The following is a 23,289-nucleotide window of genomic DNA, read 5'->3' on the forward strand; positions in this document are numbered from 1 at the left end:
ACTATTACATATGTTAGCTCCTTCCCCCTTATAAAACCTTTCTCAAATTACCTTAAATTCAGTGGATTTGCAATATATAGTCAGTGAAGTTGTTGTCTAGTAAACTAAGTATGATTCTAGGCCCTGGTCTACACTACGAGTTTAGGTCGAATTTAGCAGCGTTAGATCGATTTAACCCTGCACCCGTCCACACGACGAAGCCATTTTTGTCAACTTAAAGGGCTCTTAAAATCAATTTCTGTACTCCTCCCCGATGAGGGGATTAGTGCTGAAATCGACATCACCGGGTCAAATTTGGGGTAGTGTGGATGCAATTCGACTGTATTGGCCTCCAGGAGCTATCCCAGAGTGCTCCATTGTGACCGCTCTGGACAGCACTTTGAACTGAGATGCACTAGCCAGATACACAGGAAAAGCCCCGGAAACTTCTGAATTTCATTTCCTGTTTGGCCAGCGTGGCGAACTCAGCAGCACTCAGCAGCACAGGTGACCATGCATTCCCCCCAGAATGTTTCTACGCTCCCCCTATCATCTCCGTCCCTGAGATTATCGCAGATTAGAAGGTGAAAAAAACGCACTTGCGATGACATGTTTTCCGAGCTCATGCAGTCCTCCTGCACTGATAGGGCACAGCGTAATGCATGGAGGCATTCAGTGGCAGAGGCCAGGAAAGAATTGCTGTGTTTGCTTAATGGCAAAAGTATCATGCCTCGCTAGCGACCCTGCCCGAGCCAGGTCGCTGTGTCACATGCACTCAGCACTGTGTCAGGTTGGGTGGGGGCATGACCGCTTTGTGAGCAGGAAGGCCATAGTTATAGACATTGCATTAGGTAGCTTCTGTAGCTAGAGAAAACATTCCTGTGCATTTGGCAAAGTCTATGGCAAAAAAAGAGAAGCCCTGTAGTGTAGTGGTTATCACGTTCACCTAACACATTAAACATCCCTCGTTTGAAACCGGACGGAAACAGGTTACTGTTCCTTTTTCTGATTCCCCTCCTGCATTTTTAGTCTTAGAACAGACCACGCTGTGAAATTTTACTTTGAATTATATCAATTATGAGTTAAATAATATGGAAGCTCTCTCTAAGTTATAGTCCCGGGTTCCTTACCCTTTCAGCTGCTCTGATAAATTAACATTTTTGTTAGGGGCGGGGGAAAATTTTCATGAAGCCTTTTATAGGGACTAAATGCTATCTAGGACTCTGAAATAATCTTAACGTGGCCCATAGAGTGCAATCCTTCATTCTGGAATTGTCATGTCACAAGTTGAACTGCTCCTTACTACTGTCCAGGCTTCATGAGCCATGGGAGCAAGGGGCAGGCTGGGGTAGGTGCGACCGCACGGTATTGCCGGCTGGGAGAGCAGCCTGAGGCAGAAGCCTCCAGCTCACATGATATTCCAGGCAGGATTGAATCACCATGAGACGAAACTTAAAGAAGAGAATGACCTGGAGTAACCCATTCAGTGATCTAAGAGGAGGATAGCCATGTCTGTCCAGGCATCCCCTGATCGACCTCACCGAGGTCGGCCAGCTGAACGGGGCTGAGCGGGACCCCGGCTGGCAGGAGCCGGCGGGCGGAGCCACAGACCGGCAGCGGGCTGAGCCGCTCAGCCCACTACCGGTCTGGGGCTCCGTCCGTCGGCCCCGCTCAGCCCGTTGCCTGCCTGGAGTTCCGATCATCCAGGCAGGCAGCGGGCTGAGCAGGTCTGGCGGACGGGACCCCGGAAAAAAGGCGTGAAACGATTGTCTGCCGTTGCTTTCACAGAAGGAGGGAGGGAGGAAGGAAGGGGGGGCCTGACGACATGTACCCAAAACCACCCGCGACAAAGTTTTTGCCCCATCAGGCATTGGGCGCTTAACCTAGAATTCCATTGGGCAGCGGAGACTGCGGGAACTGTGGGATAGCTACCCACAGTACACCGCTCTGTAAGTCGATGCTAGCCGCGATAGTGAGGACGCACTCCATGGACTTAATGCGCTTAGTGTGGACATACGCAATAGACTGTATAAAATCGAATTCTAAAAAATCGACTTCTATAAAATCGACCTAATTTCGTAGTGTAGACATACCCTAGGTGTCTCTACCAAAAACTCCTGTTTTAATCTTGTCTCTACCAAAAACTCGCTGTGTAACTTTTGGAAATTTTTCCTATCTGTAAAATAGGGCCTGATCCAAGGCCTACTGAACTCAATAGGAGTCTTTGAGTTCCATGAGCTTTGGATGTGACCTATGATGCTTACCATTCTTTGTAGAACACTTTAAGATCTATTTATGAAAAGCACAATTTAATTGCTAAATTCAGCTGGAGAAAAAAGCGTTTTCTGCAATGTTATATATTCCCACACAAAATTATTAAAGTACCAGAAGTGTAATTTCTAAGTTATCTAGTACAAGAGTTCAATGCCTCTTATTTCTGCCAGGTCATGTTTTTGAACGAACCCCATTTATATGCAAGAACACTTCTTGGATTTTGGAAAAGGACTTCTACAGTGTCCCATCCTCTATAACAGGGGTCGGCAACCTACGTGCACGCAAGCCGATTTTGAGCGGCACGCTGCTGCCTGCCTGGTGAGGAGGAGGAGGAGGAGGAGGAGGGGCAGGAAAGCGCCACGCTGGGGGAAGAAGCGGGGGAGGGGGGAAGCTTGGCTGCCGCAGGACCAAGCTTCTGCCTCCGGCCCCCAGCCCCACTCAGTCCCCCCGCCCACTGCTCTCCCCTGCGGGGGCAGGAGACAGAAGCTTGGTCCTGCGGCAGCCAAGCTTCCCCCCTCCCCCGCTTCTTCCCCCAGCGTGGTGCTTTCCTGCCCCTCCTCCTCCCCCTCCCTCTCCCTGCGACGATCAGCTGATGGCCCTTGCGACGGGGAGGGGGAGAAGTGGCAGCGTGCTCCCTGCTCCATAGAGGAGGCAGAGAAGAGGTAGGGACGGGCCTTGGGGAAGGGGGTGGAACAGGGCATATCCCTTCCAGCCCCCTGCCTTGAGCTGCTCAGGGCAGGTGGCTGGGAGCAACCCCACGAGCCGAGCACCCCAACCCTCTGCCCTGAACCCCCCCAACCTTCTGCCCTGCACCTCCACACACAACCCAGCCCTCTGCCCTGACCCCTGAACCCCCCCACACACCCAGCCTTCTGCCCTGCACACCCCACACCCCCCAGCCCTCTGCCCTGACTTCTGAACCCCACACACACCCAGCCTTCTGCCCTACAGCCCCCACACCCCAGCCCTCTGCCCTGACCCCCTGAATCCCCCACACCCCCAAGCCTTCTGCCCTGAACCCCCCCACATCCCCACTGCCCTCTGCCCTGACTCCTGAACCCCCCCACAGCCTTCTGCCCTGCACCCCCACACACCCCCAGCCCTCTGCCCTGACCCCTGAACTCCCCCCCCAGGTCTGGGGTCCCGGCTGCTGGCCCCTTGCCAGCCGGCGTCCCGGCCGCAGGCCCCGCTCAGCCCGCTGCCGGCCTAGGTGAACAGAACCCCAGGCTGGAAGCAGGCTGAGCAGGCTGGCAGTGTAAGATCAGCATTTTAATTTAATTTTAAATTAAGCTTCTTAAACATTTTGAAAACCTTGTTTACTTTACATACAACAATAGTTTAGTTATATAATATAGACTTATAGAGAGAGAGACCTTCTAAAAAACATTAAAATGTATTACTGGCACGCGAAACCTTAAATTAAAGTGAATAAATGAAGACTCGGCACACCACTTCTGAAAGGTTGCCTACCCCTGCTCTATAATGTATATACCTTTTAAATTCTGTACTGTTCCTCTCCCATTCACACCCCTGTCAACAACCCTATGTCATTGTTCCATGGTTTCAAATGATTCACTCACTCTTGTGCAAAGATATACGAAAGAAAATTAAATGAGTTGTGACTACTAAAATTAGGAGTGACAAGACAAGATGAGAGAAAAATAATTTTCCTTGGAAGAGGCTCAAAATGTGATGGATAAAATGTTTTGGATATAGTAATTAAGTTAAATGCCAGCTGTTATCAGACTGCAACAAACCAAAATAGCTGTTATTCTTTGCTGCTAGAAGTAGTTGGCATGTATCTAGAAAATACACTTTTGAACCTCAAAGGAAATTACCATGAAAAGTTGAGACCCATCATGCACCTTAAGAGTAGTCTACATTAAAGGCTGAGCAATGGTAATACTATAAATGACTGGGAAAAATAAGAACATTCAGCAAGGCAATATTGAACCTGATACAAAGCTCACTGAAGTCAGTGGAAGTCCATCAAACACAAATCACTATATTTTGTCAAACTATAAAACCATTAAGTTCTAAAAAGTTAAAAACAATATACCGTAGTTTTCTTTCCTACATGTTTAAACTTCATTTGAAGTAATTACAATGATGTACTTTAGATCCGACCTTGAAAACTGTATTGGAGGCAAGCTGACAGCTAGGTGGTCAGTATATTGCCACTTTACATAGATACTGTATAATAGATCAGATTACATTTATTATAGAAGCCAAGATTTACAAAACTGATAAGTGACTTTAGGTGCCTCAATTTTTGAGTGCCCAATTTGAGATCTCTTAGAGAGTCCTGAGTTTACAAAGTGCTTAGCACCCCCCACTTTGAAAGTCAGGCTCCTTTAAGGTGTCTCAAGTTGGGCCCCCAAAAACCAACATATCCAAACATGCTAGTCACTTTTGAAAATCTTGCTAGTATATATAATCTTTCTAATATATTCAAAAACTCATCACTGAAGTTATATGCTGCTGTGACTTTCTTGATTTCAATGGAATTATATTGGAATAAAATTGCAGTGACACAGTGATGAATCAGCCCCAACTTGTTTATCTCTCCTACCTTTCCTCTTAACTAAAAGCACAGTTTCTACGGCTTTATTGTCATAATCTTTGCTGTGCTTTATATCAGTTTTCCTTTTAAAAAAAAATCATATGTAAGGGAACAATCCTGCACCAATTACTCCAGGCCTAAATTATAATCCCGTGTGACAAATTTTCACTTTTATCTGTAGCAAATCCCCAGGAATTTATTTTAAAATAAAATCTGATTATTCCTATTATTCAGATTTATTGTAATGCTGGGGGAATGGAGCAAGGGGCATGTGAAGAAAGGTGGGTAGTTTAGGATTCTGTTTTTAAATGAGAGTTCAGGTTTTTTTCAAGAAACAGCACAGAATAAAGGATTTCCAAGAATGTGCCTGTATATACATGAAAACAAGTGACCAGCAGTAATAAATATATTGGAGTGGTTATCCACAACAGCAAAACATTGTCATGGATGTGTTTCCTATGTATAAACAGAGCCTAATATACATTAACTCAGCACTTTATAATCACTCACAGAGCATTAAAAACTTATTTGCACTGCATTAGAGATTCACATATTTGAAAGTCATTACCATTCATACACAATGTGGCAGTCAAAACCAAAAAGTTATGATGCTAGCATTTTTCAGGGATGGATTAACACAAAAAATATTCCCTCATGATTATTCCAATTTTAAATTACACTGGATATATTTAGCATAAAATTTAAATTACTGAATATATTTTGAAATATTTAAAGCATCTTCCAGGCAACAACATATCTGAAGAAGGTTCCAAGCCCTTGGGGCTTATCTTTTAGGTTTACCAAGCTATAGGTATAAGAATGTTAGTAACCATTCTCCAATACTTCTGGATTTGGTTTTGGGATAATGATCTGAAAGTATTTCAGTATCTAAACTAATATGGTAAATTACAATAGGAGGAGGATTGACAGTTATTTAAATACAATTCTGATTATTTTGCCATGTTAGTGAAAGGATACTAAATAATGATTATATAATAATACTTACTGATGTACTTATAAAGCTATTTTCATCATTATTATGCCTTAGAAAGACTGGACCCAACACTCCTTCTGCAGAAGTCAAACCAAAATTCCCAATGATTTTATGCAATTCATTCTCCTGCAAGGAAATTTCCATTTTATAGTGTGAAAGTAAGCATCGAAACCTCCAAGGTACTCAGTGCTCACAATGCCCGATGAAGTAAATGACAGTTGAGAGTGCTTGGAACTTGCAGGATGCATTTAGCATATCACAAGATCCAGTCCTAAGACAAGGAAGATAAGGCACAAATTCAAAAGTGTCCATTACTTTTGGTTCCCAATTATTTGACAACTACCAAGACAATTGTCCAACTTTAGCTTCAGTCCTCATGATGGACTCCCAAGAATTGAATACTAAAAGAGACACTTTTGAAAATAAGGGACCCAATGGGAATGTCTATCTTGCAGCTCGGAGTGAGTCCTTAGGTAGACAGACTCTGCTAAAAAGAGCAGCGTGGACGTTGCAGCTCAGTCAACAGCTTGGAAAACAGCTGATCACCAACCCCCCTGGATCTGAGATTAGGTGGCTAGCTGGAGTCTCCGAGGGATCCACAATGTCCACACTGCTATGTTTAGCGCTCTAGCTCAAGCTGAGCTAGTGGGAGTCAATCTACCCAGGCTCGGAGACTTGCCACTGGTCACAGCATAGCCATATCTAATGAGTTGCCCAAAGTCTCAGAGGAAGTCATTGTCAGAGCCCGGACTAAAACTTTGAAATGTCTGACTTTGGTCCTATGCCGGCTCTTTTCATTTATCTCTCTCATGTTATCTAGAACTTAGAAATGATTTTTTTTCTCTAATCATTCATGTCATTTTACTGGATAAATAACAGTATCTAGTTTCTCATTGGCATACTGCATTAAAATTTAATTTGCAGACTGACACTTTTGAATAGAGGTACGATGGATCCTGATGATAAAGTGTTTTGTTTTAGCTAGGTTATTTCAACCACTGTTGTAAGGGCTTAAAAGAGAGTAGAAAAAACAGTTTTCAAAGATGTAGGAGGAAAGCCTTTTTTGTAAATCAAAATATTTTCTTTAATGAGGTGCTAAACACAGGATATGTAACTGAAACCAACTAAAAAGGAAGGTCACTTACCTTATAGTAACTGGAGTTCTTTGAGATGTGTCTCCCCTGAAATATTCATTGTCCGTGCACAGGTGCTCTGTGCACCCAGGACTGAAAATTCTTCATTGGCAGTGTCCATTGGTCTGCACCTGCACCCTTCATCTCATCATGTTCCCAACTTAAGGCCTAAAGCATAGCACGGACCAGCTGCCCCTCCAGTTCCTATTTTACCACAAACCCAAAGAGGAGAGCAGAGGAGAAGGAGGGCAGGACATGAATACCCATAGGGACCACAAATGTCAAAGAACTCCTGTTACTATGAGATAAGTCACTTCCTTTCTTCTTCAAGTGCTAGTCCCTATAGGTAATCACTGTGGGTGATTTCCAAATAGTGTTTATGAGGAAGCGGGTGTGACTAAGTGCTCTACATCACATTTGCAGGGTTGCTGAAGCATCCTCAGTCAAGGCTTGCATCAGGACATAGTGCCTGATAAACATGTGAACAGAGCCTCAGGTTGCTGCTCCACAGACTTCCAAAAGTGGGATTTCTTGCAGGCAAACCGCCAACGCCACTTGAGCACTGGTAGAATGAGCCCTAACAGATTGAGGTGGAGGGGCTCCCACAAGCTCATAGCAGAGGAGGATGCAGTTGGAAATCCATTTGGGGAGTCTTTGGGAAGATACTGCCTCTCCTTTCATCCTACCAACAACGGAGACAAATAAGCTCAAAGATCTTCTAAAGGGCCTTGTCCTGTACAGGTGGAAGGCCAGAGCTCTGCATGTCTAAGGAGTGCAGTCTCCTATCTTCCCTTTTATTGTGAGATTTTGGATAAAATACAGGAAGGTTAACGGATTGTTTCAATTTAAAGTCAGAAAGAATCTTGAGGATTAGGAAGTATTTGCAGTAAAAGCCCTTCTCCCTGTGTTGAGGTGCAGGCTCTGTAGCCCTAACTGGATTAGAGAGTCCATGTCCTGTCTGAGAATAGTCTCGTGAGGGAAGTCACTGAATAGGGACAAGAAAGAGGGTTTTAGAGAAGTAGGGGCAGGGATTCAATCATGTACCTGTTTGCAATGACATCTAAGACATTTGTGTTATGTGACAAGCTGCTGCATTGGAAGGAAATGAGCCAGGTAATCACAGAAAGGGGTGGGGAAGATTGGTTGTGAGAGGACCGGTTGATGGCTCTCAAGCCTCCCATCAAAATGTCTTCTTGATAGGCAGCTGGTCTGAAGCAGAGATGGCGGTGGTGCAGTGCGTCTGCCAAGATGCACCCTCTGACATTTTCTGGATGGCTCATAGGTCTTCTAGTGTTAGGAGAATTCAGGAGTTGGCCAAGATCTATGCGCCAGTGGTTTAAAATATTTTCTACAGTGAGCTAGAGTGTCTATTCCCAGGGAATGGAGGATGGTGCAAGAGTCCTCAAGGAAATTAAATGCCATAGATTTTCTCGCTGAAAAGGCTGTTATCCTTGAAGGGGAGATTAACTGTTGCCTGGACCTCAGCCAAGAGGCCCACCTCTTAACCACTGAGGTTGTCATGGCACGGGAAGCCGTGTCTCCTGCTTGTAATTAGTAAAGTCATTTCACAAGTGCCCAGTAGTTTGCCATATGGAATAATAGGCTGGTAAAAACTTCTTTCTGCAGAAGAGATTTAGTCTCTTGGTATCCTTGTTCAAGGGAGTGGACCTGGCTTGGTGAAAGCTGTTCCACTCCATGATCACTTGGACAACTAGAAAGTTAGGGTTAGGTTGGGAAAACAGTTATTACATCATCTTGGAGAGAACATAATATTTCTTCTCAGCCCTCTTTGGAGTCAGGGCACAAGTGTGTGTGTGCCAAGTGTCCTTAGGCTCCAAAATGGCCTCATTAATAAGGACAGCCACCTTGGAAGGATCTGTGGAGCATTTCCAGAAGTTTATATGGGGGATTCTGAACCTCTTCCAGTGGAATCTGGAGGTTTTCAGCAGTTCCTGGTACTGCCTGTAGTCATCTGGAGAGGAGGGACTGGCCAATGCCACCACCTCATCCAGAGAAGAAGAAAATGTTGGCGGATCCAGTGGTACCAGCTGCTTCAGTTTTTCTTGCTTCCCCACATGCTCCCACAGCAGCTGAGACTCCTCTCTTGGTGGCGATCTCTACTGAAAGTGGTACTCCGTGTCCTCGTAGGCTGGGACTGAATGGTATGGATCCCAGGAGCAACAGTCTGGCCAGGAGATGTGATCATATGAGTATGGAGGCAGGCCCCACAGTATAGGTCACAGGGGTATAGAGACCTCCAGGAGGCCTTGGAAACCCCATCTGAGCTGTTGTCCCATGTCCGAATCATCAGTGGAATCAGTAGCACCACCTCCTGTTGATCTACAGAGTAAGAGTCATCTGATTCTATAGGTGGGGCTGTCCATATTGTCTGTCTTGTGGAAGCATGGTCAAAGGCACACCCTGGTGAGAACATCTCAATGGTGTCAGAGCATCCCCAGCTAGTGCTTGGGACCAGTGAAAGACATGTGGCCGGTGTAGTGATGTCTCTCACTAGAAGTAGTTCAGATAGGATCACCAACTCAGGATCTGTGAAAATTGCCAAGCTCTTGGGAAGGGCATAACAAAGTTACACAGAACTGGCCAGGGTCTTTAGTATAGATTGGTTCACTATGTGCACTTGAGCACGGTGGTCTTGATGCAGTGTAGTACTGCCAGAGTGGAGGGTGAGTGTCCCTTCCTATCTTTACATATCTTTGTGGACAGTTTCAGAGCACCGGAAGCTCCTGGTACCATCAGTGCCAGCCCATGTTCCCCATGCATGCAGTCTCCCTGGTACCAAGGAAGGGGAAGAGGCAATCTTTTCCTTGGAGGACTTATGCAGTCTCTCTTTTTATGAGGGAACTTCTCCTTAAGCTTTTTATGCCTATGTTTCGTAGAGTCTTTGGGCCTGCTGGAAGATTCCAAGTTGGAAAGTGTCACTGCTGGAAGGGCAGTGCCCAGAAGCTCCAGCTGATGAGACAGCGAGCAGGAGGGTCCCAGATCTAACAGGAGCCTCATGGAGAGCTCTATTAGATATCTGTGGAGTCTGAACTCCAGAGACTGCCTAATGTGAGGAGGAAAGGGGCAGCAGATCTCACACTTTGACGGAATGTGTGATTCCCCAAGGCAAGCAATGGAAGAACCAAGGGCAGGTCAGCCAGAGTTTGAAGCCTGAGACCCTGGGCATATTAAGTACCCTAAATGGCAGGGAAACAACAGGGGAGAACCCCCCAATTCCCACTAACTACAACTAAACTACTAACTTATATATAAGCTATCTACAAATATTTACAGTCAAAATTCAAGTAAAACTAGAATGCTGCAGCCACAGGATGATTCCGTCCCAGACCATGAGTAGTAGAAAGGAACTGGAGAGGCAGTCAGTCTGTGTCACCCCTTATGCCCTGGGGTGGGTGTACAACGAGATGAAGGGTGCAGACACAGACCAATGGACACTGCCATTGAAAAATTTCCAGTCCTAGGCGCACCAAGTGCATGCAAATCCACAGTGAATACCCATAGGGACCAGCACTCGAAGAAGAACTGCTAAATTAAGAAAGAAATGGCACTCTCATATCTCCTGTTTGTTTGCATTCACTAGTTGGACTGTAATTTTTTCCTGGTAAATCACTCCACATTGGGTATACAGTTCAATATATTAACATATCCGTCCTTCAATTGTTCAAGGCAAATTGTTGCTGTGCAGTGTTCTGTGTGTAATAATATTGGTAGAATTAATGAGAAAAACACAACAAAGAGCAAAATACTTGTGGACCAATTACATGCCCCTTTTGATTCTTCAACCCATCTGCTTCCAGAAACAGACAATGTTTCCTAGTCCTATGCAATTACCAGAGTATGTCATTGCCTTTATAACCAAAATACAGTGGAGACAGCTGAAAACTGCAAAGCTTCCTGATAGATTCTGCAGGTCCCTTGGTGTATGAAACTACAAGAAACAATGTATTGTAATGCAGATGTTCACTGATTCCCAGCAGAATTTCACAGACTGAGTCCTTCACTGTGTGACCTACAGGGAGTTGTACTTTTCACTGTACCTACTATATAAGGCATCATGCCCAAATTGGGGTACCTAATGAATCTGAAAATTCAGTCCCTGTGCACATATCATGTTCTCAAAAATATCCAAGGTCATCCCATCACTTTTCCAGTGAAGTCTTCAGCAAAGCTATACCTCCAGAGTAAATTCTACCAACAATAGAGTAATTTGCTCATTTATATCAGATGCTTCAATGGAAGATGTAAGAACCTCATAGCAGTCAGATGTGGCATAATCTGCCTCCCCCTACCCCTATCACACACAGGTCTCATCCTGATCTCTAACAGTTAAAGATTGGCTTAAGCCCTGAAGCAACACAAGGAGCTACTCCATCAGTCTTCAGCCTTGGGGACATATAGAATTCAGCACTTTATGTGTCTGGATGATGGGAAGCACCCTCCCACTAGTAGGTCAGGCTGGGACAGTGGATTCTAAAATATCAATCTACCTCTAGTATTTTGAGTATCAAACATCCTTTAAATTAATAATTCACAGATGGGTAAACCAAAGCTCAGAGAGGCTAAATGAACACTATCAGGTTAAAAATAATACATTTCAAGGTTAGTTTCCTTACCTTTGTTTCTAATCAGACCCTAAAATTATTAAAATGGAAAGGGTTTTAAAAATCTAATTTACATTTCACTATTCCTGCTGCTTCTTTGACTTTTGCATTTCTCTCAGCTTACAAAGTGCAAATAGACAATTTCCTTTAATTTTGGTTTCTAGTCAGTTTCACTTTCCACTGCTTGTTGACACGAACAAAGCTGCAATGTTAAGAGTTATGTTAAAAGTACTTGGTGTTTCCCTTAAAACACCAGCTCCTAGAGTAGGGATGTCAAACCTATGGCCTGCAGCCGTATCTGGCCCACAGAACAGTTTCATCCATCCTGTGGACTTCCCATGAATCTTTGGGCTTGTCTATACAACCCCAGCGTCCACACTACAGGAGTTCAATTTGTAGAGCACCACTAGTATGTTGTGCTCTAACTCCCCTGCGCAGATTCCACTAGTGTGCATTGATGTAGTCCTGTTAATGTGCTTAAGGAACATTTAGTGCACACCAGCAGGTCCACCAGGGGAATTAGAGTGCAATATATTGGTGCACTCATCAAATCACAAATTGGAGTTCAGATTCCAATGCAGCAGTCCAGCAAAAACTTATGTATGGGTGTATAACCACTTAGTTACATTTAAGAGGTGCTGGGGAGGCATAAGTCTGGCGGAAGCTGGTACTTGTCCCAGGCAAGGGGAAATGGCACTGAAGAGCAATGACCCACTGATTGGAGAGTAGATACCCCAGCATGGCAAGTCAAAGAAAAGAAAACTTCAAATAAGACAACGGGTGAATGTCTTATATGGCCTGTAGCAGTCACTAAAATCTAAAATAAATGTAGGTAATTACCAACCTGGTTTATCTTTATCTATTTCTATTTTAATAACTTTTGAATGTGGCCTATGCCAAGTGGCAGGGTATAGAATCAGGCCTGCCATATAAAATGTCCTAGAGTGATGAGTGATGTGACTATGTGAGACTCTCAGCTGTTGTTTATAAGAAAGGGCTAGATTTACAAAGGGACTTAGGTGTTGTGACACTGAATGTTACAATGCCTAACTATTAGGTGCCTAGAAAATCACCGGGATTCATAAAGCCGGGGTTCAGCATGTAGCTTCCTATACAACGAATGGGGAGAGAAAGGCGCCTAAGAATGGGATTCACAAAAGCCAGCATGTTGAGTGGAAAGCTGCCCAAGATAGAAATCAGAGGTGCTGAGGAGAGGAATGTGTGCTAAGTTCTGCCACTCTTATGGAATTAGGCACCTAAAGCCACTCTGCAGGGAGGTGCTTATCTCTACTTGGGATTCACAGCCAGGGACCCTTATCTGGAGTCAGGTGCCTCATGTGGCGGTGGAAGGCCACTTTCATCATAACTTTTAGATTATTAGATTAGATTATTCTCCAAGGATGTAAGTGATCCCTGTTCAACTCCCACCTCTGATGATGAGGAGAGTGCCTCTAACCACCAAGATATAGAGTCATTCGCACTGGCCCACAATATACCCTAAAGCTTCAATAACTAAGAATCAAATAAAATGAACCCAAGACTCCTTATTTTTTTTAAATCTCAGGCTTCTGAGTGGGACTGACTCATGAGTTTTGAATGACTGGTGCTGGCAATATTGTACAGTGATAACTGTTAACAAAAGTACAATCTTTATAATTTAAAAACTATCTGTGAGAATTATTTATCTTTCATTCAAAAGTAAAATATAAAATGATCATTTAAAGCTGGAGTAAATCAAATATCCCAAATGATTACAGCTATGTTATAAGCCTGTTTATTCCAGAATGTCTGGTTAGTAAGTGTTTTTATAATGTCCCTACCAATGCAGTACAGTCCTTTAAGAGAGCTGAAGATATTATGAGACTGTTCTTCAAACAACTGGTTTCATTCAGTCAAGATGAGAAGGAGAAGCTCCTTGTTCAGAGTTGTGCAGATGCACCTTCAGGCTCCAGAATAAGGTTGTGTTATACATGAGTGTTTATACTGAATGAAACAGTGAATGATGACTATGATCTGTTATGCACACCGATGTGAAAATAATATGAAGAACTCCATTTAATATGTTACTATGGACATGTAATAAAAGAGCTCCAGGGTTCAGCTGCCCTCAAACCTTGTAGACAGCCATGTATTGGCATCCCTTTCATCAAACTTTCTTTCTGCTTCTAATGCACCCATGATCATAGTATCTAAGTGTCAGAAGCAGACCAGTAACACAAGAGATTAACTTGAGTATCATCACAGTCCCTCACACCATGCTCAGTCTGCATGCCCTCTTCACATTTCTAAACTAGTGGTGGAAACGATTAAGGGAATAAGATTCAGAGAATTTTCCTCCTCTTCCTCCAGTTTTTCCTGCAATATGAGAGCCAGGCTTTCTTCTTTTAATCCGATAACCACTTCACTACAGAAGATTTATTTAGACTGCCTCTTGTTTCATAAAGGGCTCCAAAGTCTGTAGTGATTTTGACACTTTGTTATAATGTTTCTTTGACCCCCTCCCACCTCCTCCTCACATACCACACCACCACCCAGCCTCATTTTCATATGGATACAAAGCATCAGGATAAAATGATGGCTCATTATAGTGGTACAGAGCTCTTATCTTCATCCGGCAAGAGTCATTTCCTTCCAAAGACTGAAATGCAAATGTGAAAATTAATGATAACTGCATTATCTGATAGTAGAGATAATACCGATTCACTGTCAGAGTAACACACAGTCATTCTATGATTTCCTCTGCTTCTTCAGAATATTCTTCTTACTGTCAGACTATATCTATGGTTAACGATGTTTCATGGATTTTTGTTAATTTACATCAAATAGCATTTCCCAGATCTTATATCTACCACATTTCCCCAGTCAAAAAAAAGAAACAAAATCAGGACTGTAATCTCCCAGTCCTTCTTAGGACTGGTTTAACAAAAAAAAAGGCTGTATCATTAGTGTCTGTTTCCATCTCACAGTGGTCTACCACCATTGCAATCTATACCAAACACTTTCTTTGCTTTGTACCCCAAACTGTTTCTGGTATTACTAAATAATGCAGGGTAAGCCCAACAATCAGTACAGAGTCACAGTAATTCATAGAGAAGGCTGCAGTAAATCTATTAAGATGAACTTTTCAAACCACCTTTTATAATGGGCGAAGATGTGTACCATTGGGAGTACAAAATACAGTAGAACTGCACTAATCCGCATTCCACACAAACAGCACGCTACAATTCATAAAAAATATTGACCAACTCTCCTCACCTTTCAGTAAAAATTTAATAGTAGCACAGAACTCTTATGTTTTATCATTTTACATACATTTTGGGCCTCACCATGGTTAATGTGAAGTAGGACTTTATCCTGCTCCTGCTGCTGTTGCCAGCAAAACGTCCATTGACTAACTGGAAGCAGGATTGGACTTCCAGTGAAGGTCTACTGTATATGCATACCGATATAAACAGGTTATGTAAGACATGATCATCAACTAGAACCTTAAAAATCAGTCTTCAACTGCATTTTCCTTTTTTTTTTTTGGCTTGTATGTGGGGACAAATATTCCTCTTTACTCATGAGAATAATTCCATTTGACATTAAGAAAGTTCAGCTCCCATTTAGCCATTGTCAGATGGGTGTACCTATGGTCTAGTGGATAGTGCACTGGAATTAGTAGACCTGGGTTCAACTTGTACCTCATCCACAGACTTCCTGTGTAACTTTGGGAAAGTCACTTTAACCGGCCCCTATGATTCAGTTTCCCATCCATAAAATGAGGATAATACTTCACTACCTCAGAGGAGTATTATGAAGATAAAAAATCCATTAATGACTGTAAGACCCTCACTAGTAATGAGAACCATATTAGCACATAGATAATTGTCAAAAGAGTTAAGTGTGTCGGGTGCTGAGTTCTTTTGAAAATCTGACACTTATTTAAGGCCCTAAAAGGGAGCTGAGCTTTTTGGAAAAATCTCACTCCAGTTGTGGTGCTTGACACTTGAAAATCTGCCTCCCTCCCCCTTGTGAAAGGTGAACAGGATTTTCCAGGGTATGATATGAGATGTCATGTACAGTAATGTTTTATTATTTATTATCACACCAGTGTCAAATAAGAGGTAATACAACCTTTCTACTCCTCTTCAATATTCCCATTTATATGACCAAGGATTACATTAGCTCTTTAGGCCACACCGTTCCATTGGGTGATCATGTCCATTTGATTATCCTCCAGGATCTTTATGCTTTTTTCAGAGATGTTACTTACAAGGACAGAATGCCTTACAGAAGTCTAGCACTATTACCTTTATCAACCAAATTATAATCTCATAAAAAAGATGTCAAGTTAGTCTGAGTATCAGAGGGGTAGCCGTGTTAGTCTGAATCTGTAAAAAGCAACAGAGGGTCCTGTGGCACCTTTAAGACTAACAGAAGTATTGGGAGCATAAGCTTTCGTGGGTAAGACCCTCACTTCTTCAGATGCAAGAGTTGCATCTGAAGAAGTGCTCTTGCATCTGAAGAAGTGAGGTTCTTACCCACGAAAGCTTATGCTCCCAATACTTCTGTTAGTCTTAAAGGTGCCACAGGACCCTCTGTTGCAAGTTAGTCTGATAAGATCTATTTTCCATAAACCAGTGTTGATTGGCATTAATTACATTATGTTCATTTAAATTTTTATTGAGTTCCACATCAGCTGTTCCATTATTTCACCCAGATCGATGTCAGTTCTACCCTTTTTAAATATTGGCACAATAGCTTTCTTCTAGTCCTCTGGAACTTCCCCAGTGTTCCAAGATTTATTGAAAATGAACATTAACAACTCAGAGAGTTCATTAGCTAGCTTTTTAAAAACTCTTGAATGCAAGTTATCTGAACCTTCTTATTTGAAAATCTCTAACTTTACTCAATGCTTTATAATATCCTCTTTAGTTACTGTGGGAATGGAAAGTATTTCATCATCTTCATATGATAGCAATACATCACCTGGATTTTTCCCATATACAAATTTATTGAATACTTATGCCTTTCTGCAATATTATTGACAATTCTACTATTTTCATCTAGTAATGGACCAATAACATAGTTAGGATTACTTTTGTTACTAATATACTGAAAGAAAACATCCTTCTTATTCCCTAATTCTACAAGCCATAGATTTCTCTTTGTATCCTGTTGCTTCCTTTATCAATTTTATAGAACTCTTAGCTTTAATTTATATTAACTGCTATCAACTAGCCTATATAGTTATATATAGGCTAGTTGATAGATTTACTTACTCCCCGCTGATTTGGCTCATAATTGTTTCCAACTTTGAAACTGGCCAATTTAAAGCACCAAATACACGTATTACTGATATTCTGTTTGTACATAAGAAATGTAATCAAGTCATGTTCACTTTCACCTGAACAACCACTAATTTTTAGTTCTCTGATCAACTCCTCTTTGTCTGTCAAGATCAGGTTAATACGGAATTCCCTTGTGTTGGTTGCAACACTGTTTGGGTTGGGAAATTGTAATCTATAATTTTTTAAAATTCCAAGGATGTGTTAGTGTTGGCAGAATAAGATCTCCAGCATATGTCACTCATATTGAAGCCCCACATGATTATACAGGTGTTTTCCTTACAAATTATACATAAGTACTTAAGGACGGGTCATCCTGATCCTGTTTTCTCATGTGATTTGGTGGTATGTAGCAGTCAGCAACTAGAACCCCATCTTATTCTATACGTGTTAAAACATTGATCATTATTATCTTAGAACACTGATATCCTAAATATAAAGACTATAGAGCCATAGCACATACCATGGCACTCATTTGATAACATAAATCCTTTTCACATACAATTTTCCACGCCGAATGCCCAATCATGTTCCCCAAACTCTGTGATCCTGGGACTTTTGCCATTAGTTTTAACGGAAGCAGGATACGTCCCTTAGTATATGTCCAAATAGAAGTGAGAAAGATTTGAGATAAGGCAGCATGACAGTGTGAGCAAAATTAAGGAATTTGCCCTTGCTTGACAGCCTCCAGGGCAAAGTCCATCTGCTCCAGCCCCCATATCTGCAGAGAGACCTCTATTATTTAAAAAAATAAATATTTTAACACGATAGAGGAACAAAAATTGTTAATATTGAGGACAGTTTACACATACATTTACCCAAGATGGCTCCCCCTGGAGCTGTTTTACAGTCAGTGAAGATAATGATCTTGTAAGCTGAAAGAAAAGCCTAATAGGAGCTGTCTGTAACCGCAGAACATTTGCAGGGGAAAAAATAATTTTTAAAAAAATTATTTTTGTTTTTAAAAATGCATCCAACTGCTAAAGTCTCTGGACATATTGGCACAGTTTCATGAAGCAAATTATATTTTTAAAGAAAAAGACAAGGGATGCATTTTCAGATTTGGAGTTTTGATTGGGACCTATCCTTAATGATAAGTTAAATACTAATAAATATCTCAAGAGCCTGAATCCCACAGCAGCTGGGAACCCTACAAATCACCATGATGTCACAGCAAACAACCGTGAATTTTATAAACAAAGAAAGAAACCAATTTTTTTAAATTCAGCCTAGGTCAAAATAAAGATGGTACAATTTAATGACTATTCCATAGCCCTTGATGGTCACAATCCAGCTCTCAGTGGACAGCTGCTGGTATCACATGAAGTACCACCACAATTGGTAATATTAACAACTTCCATCTCAGTGACGAGATCAAGGATTGAACAGGTAATAGAGATTATGCCACCCTCTAACTCCGAGAGGTGGATTCTCTGAGAAAGGGCAGAGGCACATTGGGAGAGATGTAAGGTTGTACTGGCTCTTCCTATGCTGTACTGGTACATAATCTTTGAATAACCAAAGACTTCATTCTCCAGCACTGTCAAGCCAGTGAATTTCATGAGCACTAGATTTACACAAAAATTGTACAAGGAGAAACTATTTTCATTTTTCCTGTATTACATGTTTGAAAATAATCTTCTATTTTTTTTTATATATTAGCAAAAGAATGAATACAGAATTTCATTTAAAGAAATAGAAGAAAGAGAGAGAGAGAGAGAGAGAGAGAGAGGCAGGAGCATGGCATGTGATATATTTATTCTCTTCTATGCTACAAACACGTTATTTCAATGTGAAAGACAAATATTTAAATTAATTAAAGCTCTGATTAAATTTCAGTGGTGGTCACTTCTCTAAGGACAAAAAGGAGTTTCCTTATATTCTTCTCGGTTTCTATCTTCATCTCCAGTATGTCATGATACATTTAATTCAAGAAATGCATCTTCTTATCCTTTTAACATCCAGGACAAAAATCACCAAGTATCTAGGTAAGAATTTTCTTACAAAAAAACAAAACCTTTTACTTCTTGCTGTCATCAAAAATATCCCCTAAAATATTCCTATGCATTTAGTTCACATAAGACAATAACAACCAGTAATAAAAATTATACTCTCAATTACATTCATTTTGTTCTAAAAATAAAATAGCAACAAAGACATCACAAAACTTAAGATTCTTAAGAGACATTTTATTCCTGTGTTAAAAGGAGTAAATTTAATGCAACAACGACAATCTCCAAAATTGTAAAAAGCTGGAAGAAGCTGTTCCCTTTCAAAAGAGGTTTTCAAGCAATTTTAAATTTACTGTAATACATTTTAATACCAAATCTTGTTTTATATAATACTACATTGCTTTGTACAGAATATAAACATATTTGTGTATATCATTAACAACATTATAAATGACATCATAATAATCAGAGATATAGTGTATCTTCATTTTTGTTTGCATTATATTTTCCAGCTGCTGGTTTCAGAAAATTACCACAGGAGTTCTCCTCTTCATGCACAGCACACAGTAATTTGCAAATTCAAGCAAGGATGAAAATGTGATTGAAATATAGGATTTTTTTTTCTAATGAAAAGTGTTATTGCATTATAAATTATTGCTAGAGTACTTTCATGGCTCTCTTCTCTGATGCTCATCCTTTTCAGGGGAATGTTCTCTGTTTAGAAACACAGCTACTTTAAGGATATGTTTGGCTTCAAATATATGTTTTCCCCTTGGCATTGAAGAAATATATTAAATACAATGATTTGGGGACAAATTCTGCTGTCTGTAGCTTAAAAAATCCCACTGAATTAAATTGGAGGTTTGCCAAAGTGAGGACTGTAGGATCCAACCCTTTGTTTTTATGTATCTTTACAACACAAACCAAGGTTTACCTATTTACAACTAATGGCTGTTTGGAGCTCTCTCTCGCATGCCCATAGAACTGTAATACTGCCTAATGTTCCTCCAATAACGTATTTGCAGTGTTTTTACTGTTCATAACAGAAAATGTTACTGCATATTTCTGTTTACACATGAAGCTCTTATAGTTTATTGATTGCAGTCAAAAGGTTTCTCTCTTAACACTGAAGTCAATGACCAGGGTGTGTTAAATTATTTATATCAAATGAAAACTGATAAGAAAAGTCCTTGAAAACATCATTGGCAGCCATATTCATTTGTTAAGCTTAGCATTTGGGACTAGATACAGATGTTTGGCCACAGAAAACAGAGTAGAATACAGAAGCAAGCACTACCAGCCATAGGCAGCAATGGAACTGGGAGCCTCTTGGTAACTCCAATCCTGCATTTAATCCGCAAAATGCTAAGGAATAACAACATTTTTATTTCTTGTAGCAATATCATGGGAACATTACTCTGTATAATTTTCATGCAAGATGGACGTGTGCAGAACAGCTGTCTGGTGAAGCATTTTTCCTCAGCTCTTATCTGTAGATATCCCAAGGCATCACATGAACACAGGAAGTTTTTTCCATTGACAAAACAATGCAACACTGACCCTACTTACTGAAACATGAGGGAAACATTCTCAGAGTCTCCATTTTAAATTATTCATTCTGGATTGTAATTTGTTTTCTCCTACCTGGCCCATCCCAGTCATCTGTCTCCACAATGAGTTGTCCTGGTTTCTCTGATTGTGCATCACCATCTGATTCTGCTGTTTCCTGGCTGCCCTCTTCATCACCTGAAGAGAAGAAATACATAAAACTTAAATAATTTCTCTGACACTCAGATAGAATATCCATAATAAGTGTACATGTGTGTATGTGAGTGCATATATTATACAGTATATAAAGAGAGAGAAGATAACATTGTTGAACAACTAAACACCCGTGACTAATCAATGGCTACAAATAACTATGTATATAGGGCTTGTTCTCACAATCCTTGTGAAACCTCTCAGTGTGGACAAGGATGGGGACCTTTTTCTTATAATTTTTTGTCCAGTAGCTAGGGTATTTACCTGGGATGTAAGACAGCATCAGTTCAAGCCTCCCCTCTGCCTGCTGAGGAACAGGAATTTGAACGGGGGTATCCTACTTCTCAGCTGAACGCCCTAGCCATTGGGTATCAGTCTGATGTGGGTCTCCCTCAGCCTCTCCTGTTAAAGCTGTTCCACTTTGGATAAATAACTACAGAGTCATTGGGCCAGAGAGAGAGAGACCATGCATTAGAATGACTCTATAACTGGTGGTTAGAGCATTCACCCAGGATCAAGCCCCCTATTCCAATGACTCTAATTATTTAAACAACAGCTTTAACTAGAGAAATTGAGGACACCCCATGTCAGAATATCCCATAGCCCAGGGTTAGTACACTCACCTGAGAGGTGGGAAACCTCTGTTCAACTCCCTTTTCCTCAACAGGTGGAAACTGTTGTTGAACTGGTGTTCTCCCACCTCCCAGATGAGTACCCTAACCACTGGACTAAAATTATAAGGGAGAGTAGCAGCCTCTGCCTTTCCTCCCCCAGTTGCTTTGCATGGAATTAGGCTCACTCAGAACAAGCCTACCTGGATTGGGCCCTACAAGGCCTGGTCTACACTACCCGCCTGAATCGGCGGGTAGAAATTGATCTCTTGGGGATCGACTTATCGCGTCTCGTCAGGACGCGACAATCGATCCCCGAATCGACGCGCTTACTCCACCAGCGGAGGTGGGAGTAAGCGCCGTCGACTGGGAGCCGCGGCAGTCGATTTTGCCGCCATCCTCACAACAGGGTAAGTCGGATCTGATACGTCGAATTCAGCTACGCTATTCGCGTAGCTGAATTTGCGTATCTTAAATCGACCCCCCCCTGTAGTGTAGATGTAGCCCAAGTTAGGTAAGTGGCCGAACACTTGTCTTCCCTCAGTTTCTGAATTGCACTGGGGCTTAGGCAGGTGACACGCATCCGGATGCTAGAGTGGGGCAGCAGCACATGTTCAGAGGGAGAAACACAGGCACGTAGGGAACTTTTACTGCAAAAACATAGGTGCTGAGTGAGTTTAGGCACTTACAAGGTTTGGTGGCACTTGAGTGGAGATCTTGTGAATACCGGAGGCACCTAAGTCCTTTTATGAATCTAGCCCCCAGTGTTCATAACCAAATGTGAATCCAATAAGAGGAAAATGAACACATCATCATTTAACGTGGCACAAGTGATCATGACTCAAAGGGATAGGAAAACTGTACAATGGAATATACTATTTGAAACATATGGGGCAGGGTTTTAAAGTCTCTAACAATGCAGGCAAAGCGGCAAACAGTGACAGCTTGCAAATAAACAATTTCAAATGTATAAACATTGTTTCTGAAAATGAAATATTTTTTACATAAAATACAGGTTTTCCAATTTCTATTAAACCAACTTTTATTACAAGTAGTTGCAGTATTTCAAAGCAGCCACACAGGCAGACGGTTATTCTTAACCCTGCTCTTTTTATCCATGTTATTCCTATCAATATTAACCTCTTACAGAAATTCTTCGACAATAGAACTATTGAACTTTCTCAACTAGGAGTGTTACAGTAGCTGTTAGTCACCCTATAATGTATTTTGCAATCAACTAAACTAACAAAGTATTTTTAACAATGAACAGTTCAGAAATGATAGATCTACTTTCTTGTTCACAACTGCTTATCACAGCATAGATATCATATATGTTTTCCAGGTGCTTCCTATAGTTAGGATACCTTCACAGAAGCCGCTCATGAAAGATAAGGTCATAAAAGAGATGAAAAATGTGCAAGCGTCATACACTCATGGTTTTATAATCAGACAAGATAGCTTTGGGTAAAGGACTGTACCAGTCACAAACATCAAACTGTAGCTCATACTAGTGTGAGGGAACATTAAAAGTTTGGAATTCAGTTTGTGCTCATTCTCCCTCACAGCATAAATGTAAACCTAAATTGTTAACATTCTTATATAGTTGTTCAGAATGAAACATCACTTCTGAGTTATAACATTCAATACTGTTAAAAAAAACCCAACAGGTTTGATACAGAGACTCAGGAATATCATTTCTCATATTAGGCTCCAATTTAACAAGGTACATAAGCATATGTGTAACTTTATTATTAGTCCCACTAAAGCCAATGAGACTACTCACATCCTTAAAATTAGACACATGCTTAAATACCTTGTTGAACTGGAACCTTAGTAGAAACTACAGACCAGATTTTCAGCTTCTGTAAATCAGCATAGCCAACACGGCTACATCAGTATATACCTGTTGAGGATCTAGCCCTGGGAATCCAATGGAAGCAGCGTACTCAGTGAAAATAGTGTTGCTTTTCTGGGATCCCTGCAGACTGACCTCAGATACTTTGAAGGGAACCACATCCAAGTTGAAATACGTTATTTGGATTTGCATTGGACTTATTGCTAAATTTTGAC

General features: G+C 41.4%; 1 protein-coding gene across 1 annotated transcript in view; it reads right to left on the reverse strand.

The window, feature by feature from the left end:
• ZFPM2 (zinc finger protein, FOG family member 2) overlaps nucleotides 1-23,289 on the reverse strand; it is a 350,445-nt gene that overhangs the window by 308,500 nt on the left and 18,656 nt on the right. Inside the window, exon 3 of the mRNA XM_065398289.1 lies at nucleotides 20,492-20,593. Within this exon, the coding sequence (XP_065254361.1) occupies nucleotides 20,492-20,593 (102 nt within the window). The remainder of the gene's footprint in view (nucleotides 1-20,491; nucleotides 20,594-23,289) is intronic.

The sequence above is a fragment of the Emys orbicularis genome, chromosome 2 (genome assembly GCF_028017835.1).
Source record: "Emys orbicularis isolate rEmyOrb1 chromosome 2, rEmyOrb1.hap1, whole genome shotgun sequence".
NCBI classification, from domain to species: Eukaryota; Metazoa; Chordata; order Testudines; family Emydidae; genus Emys; species Emys orbicularis.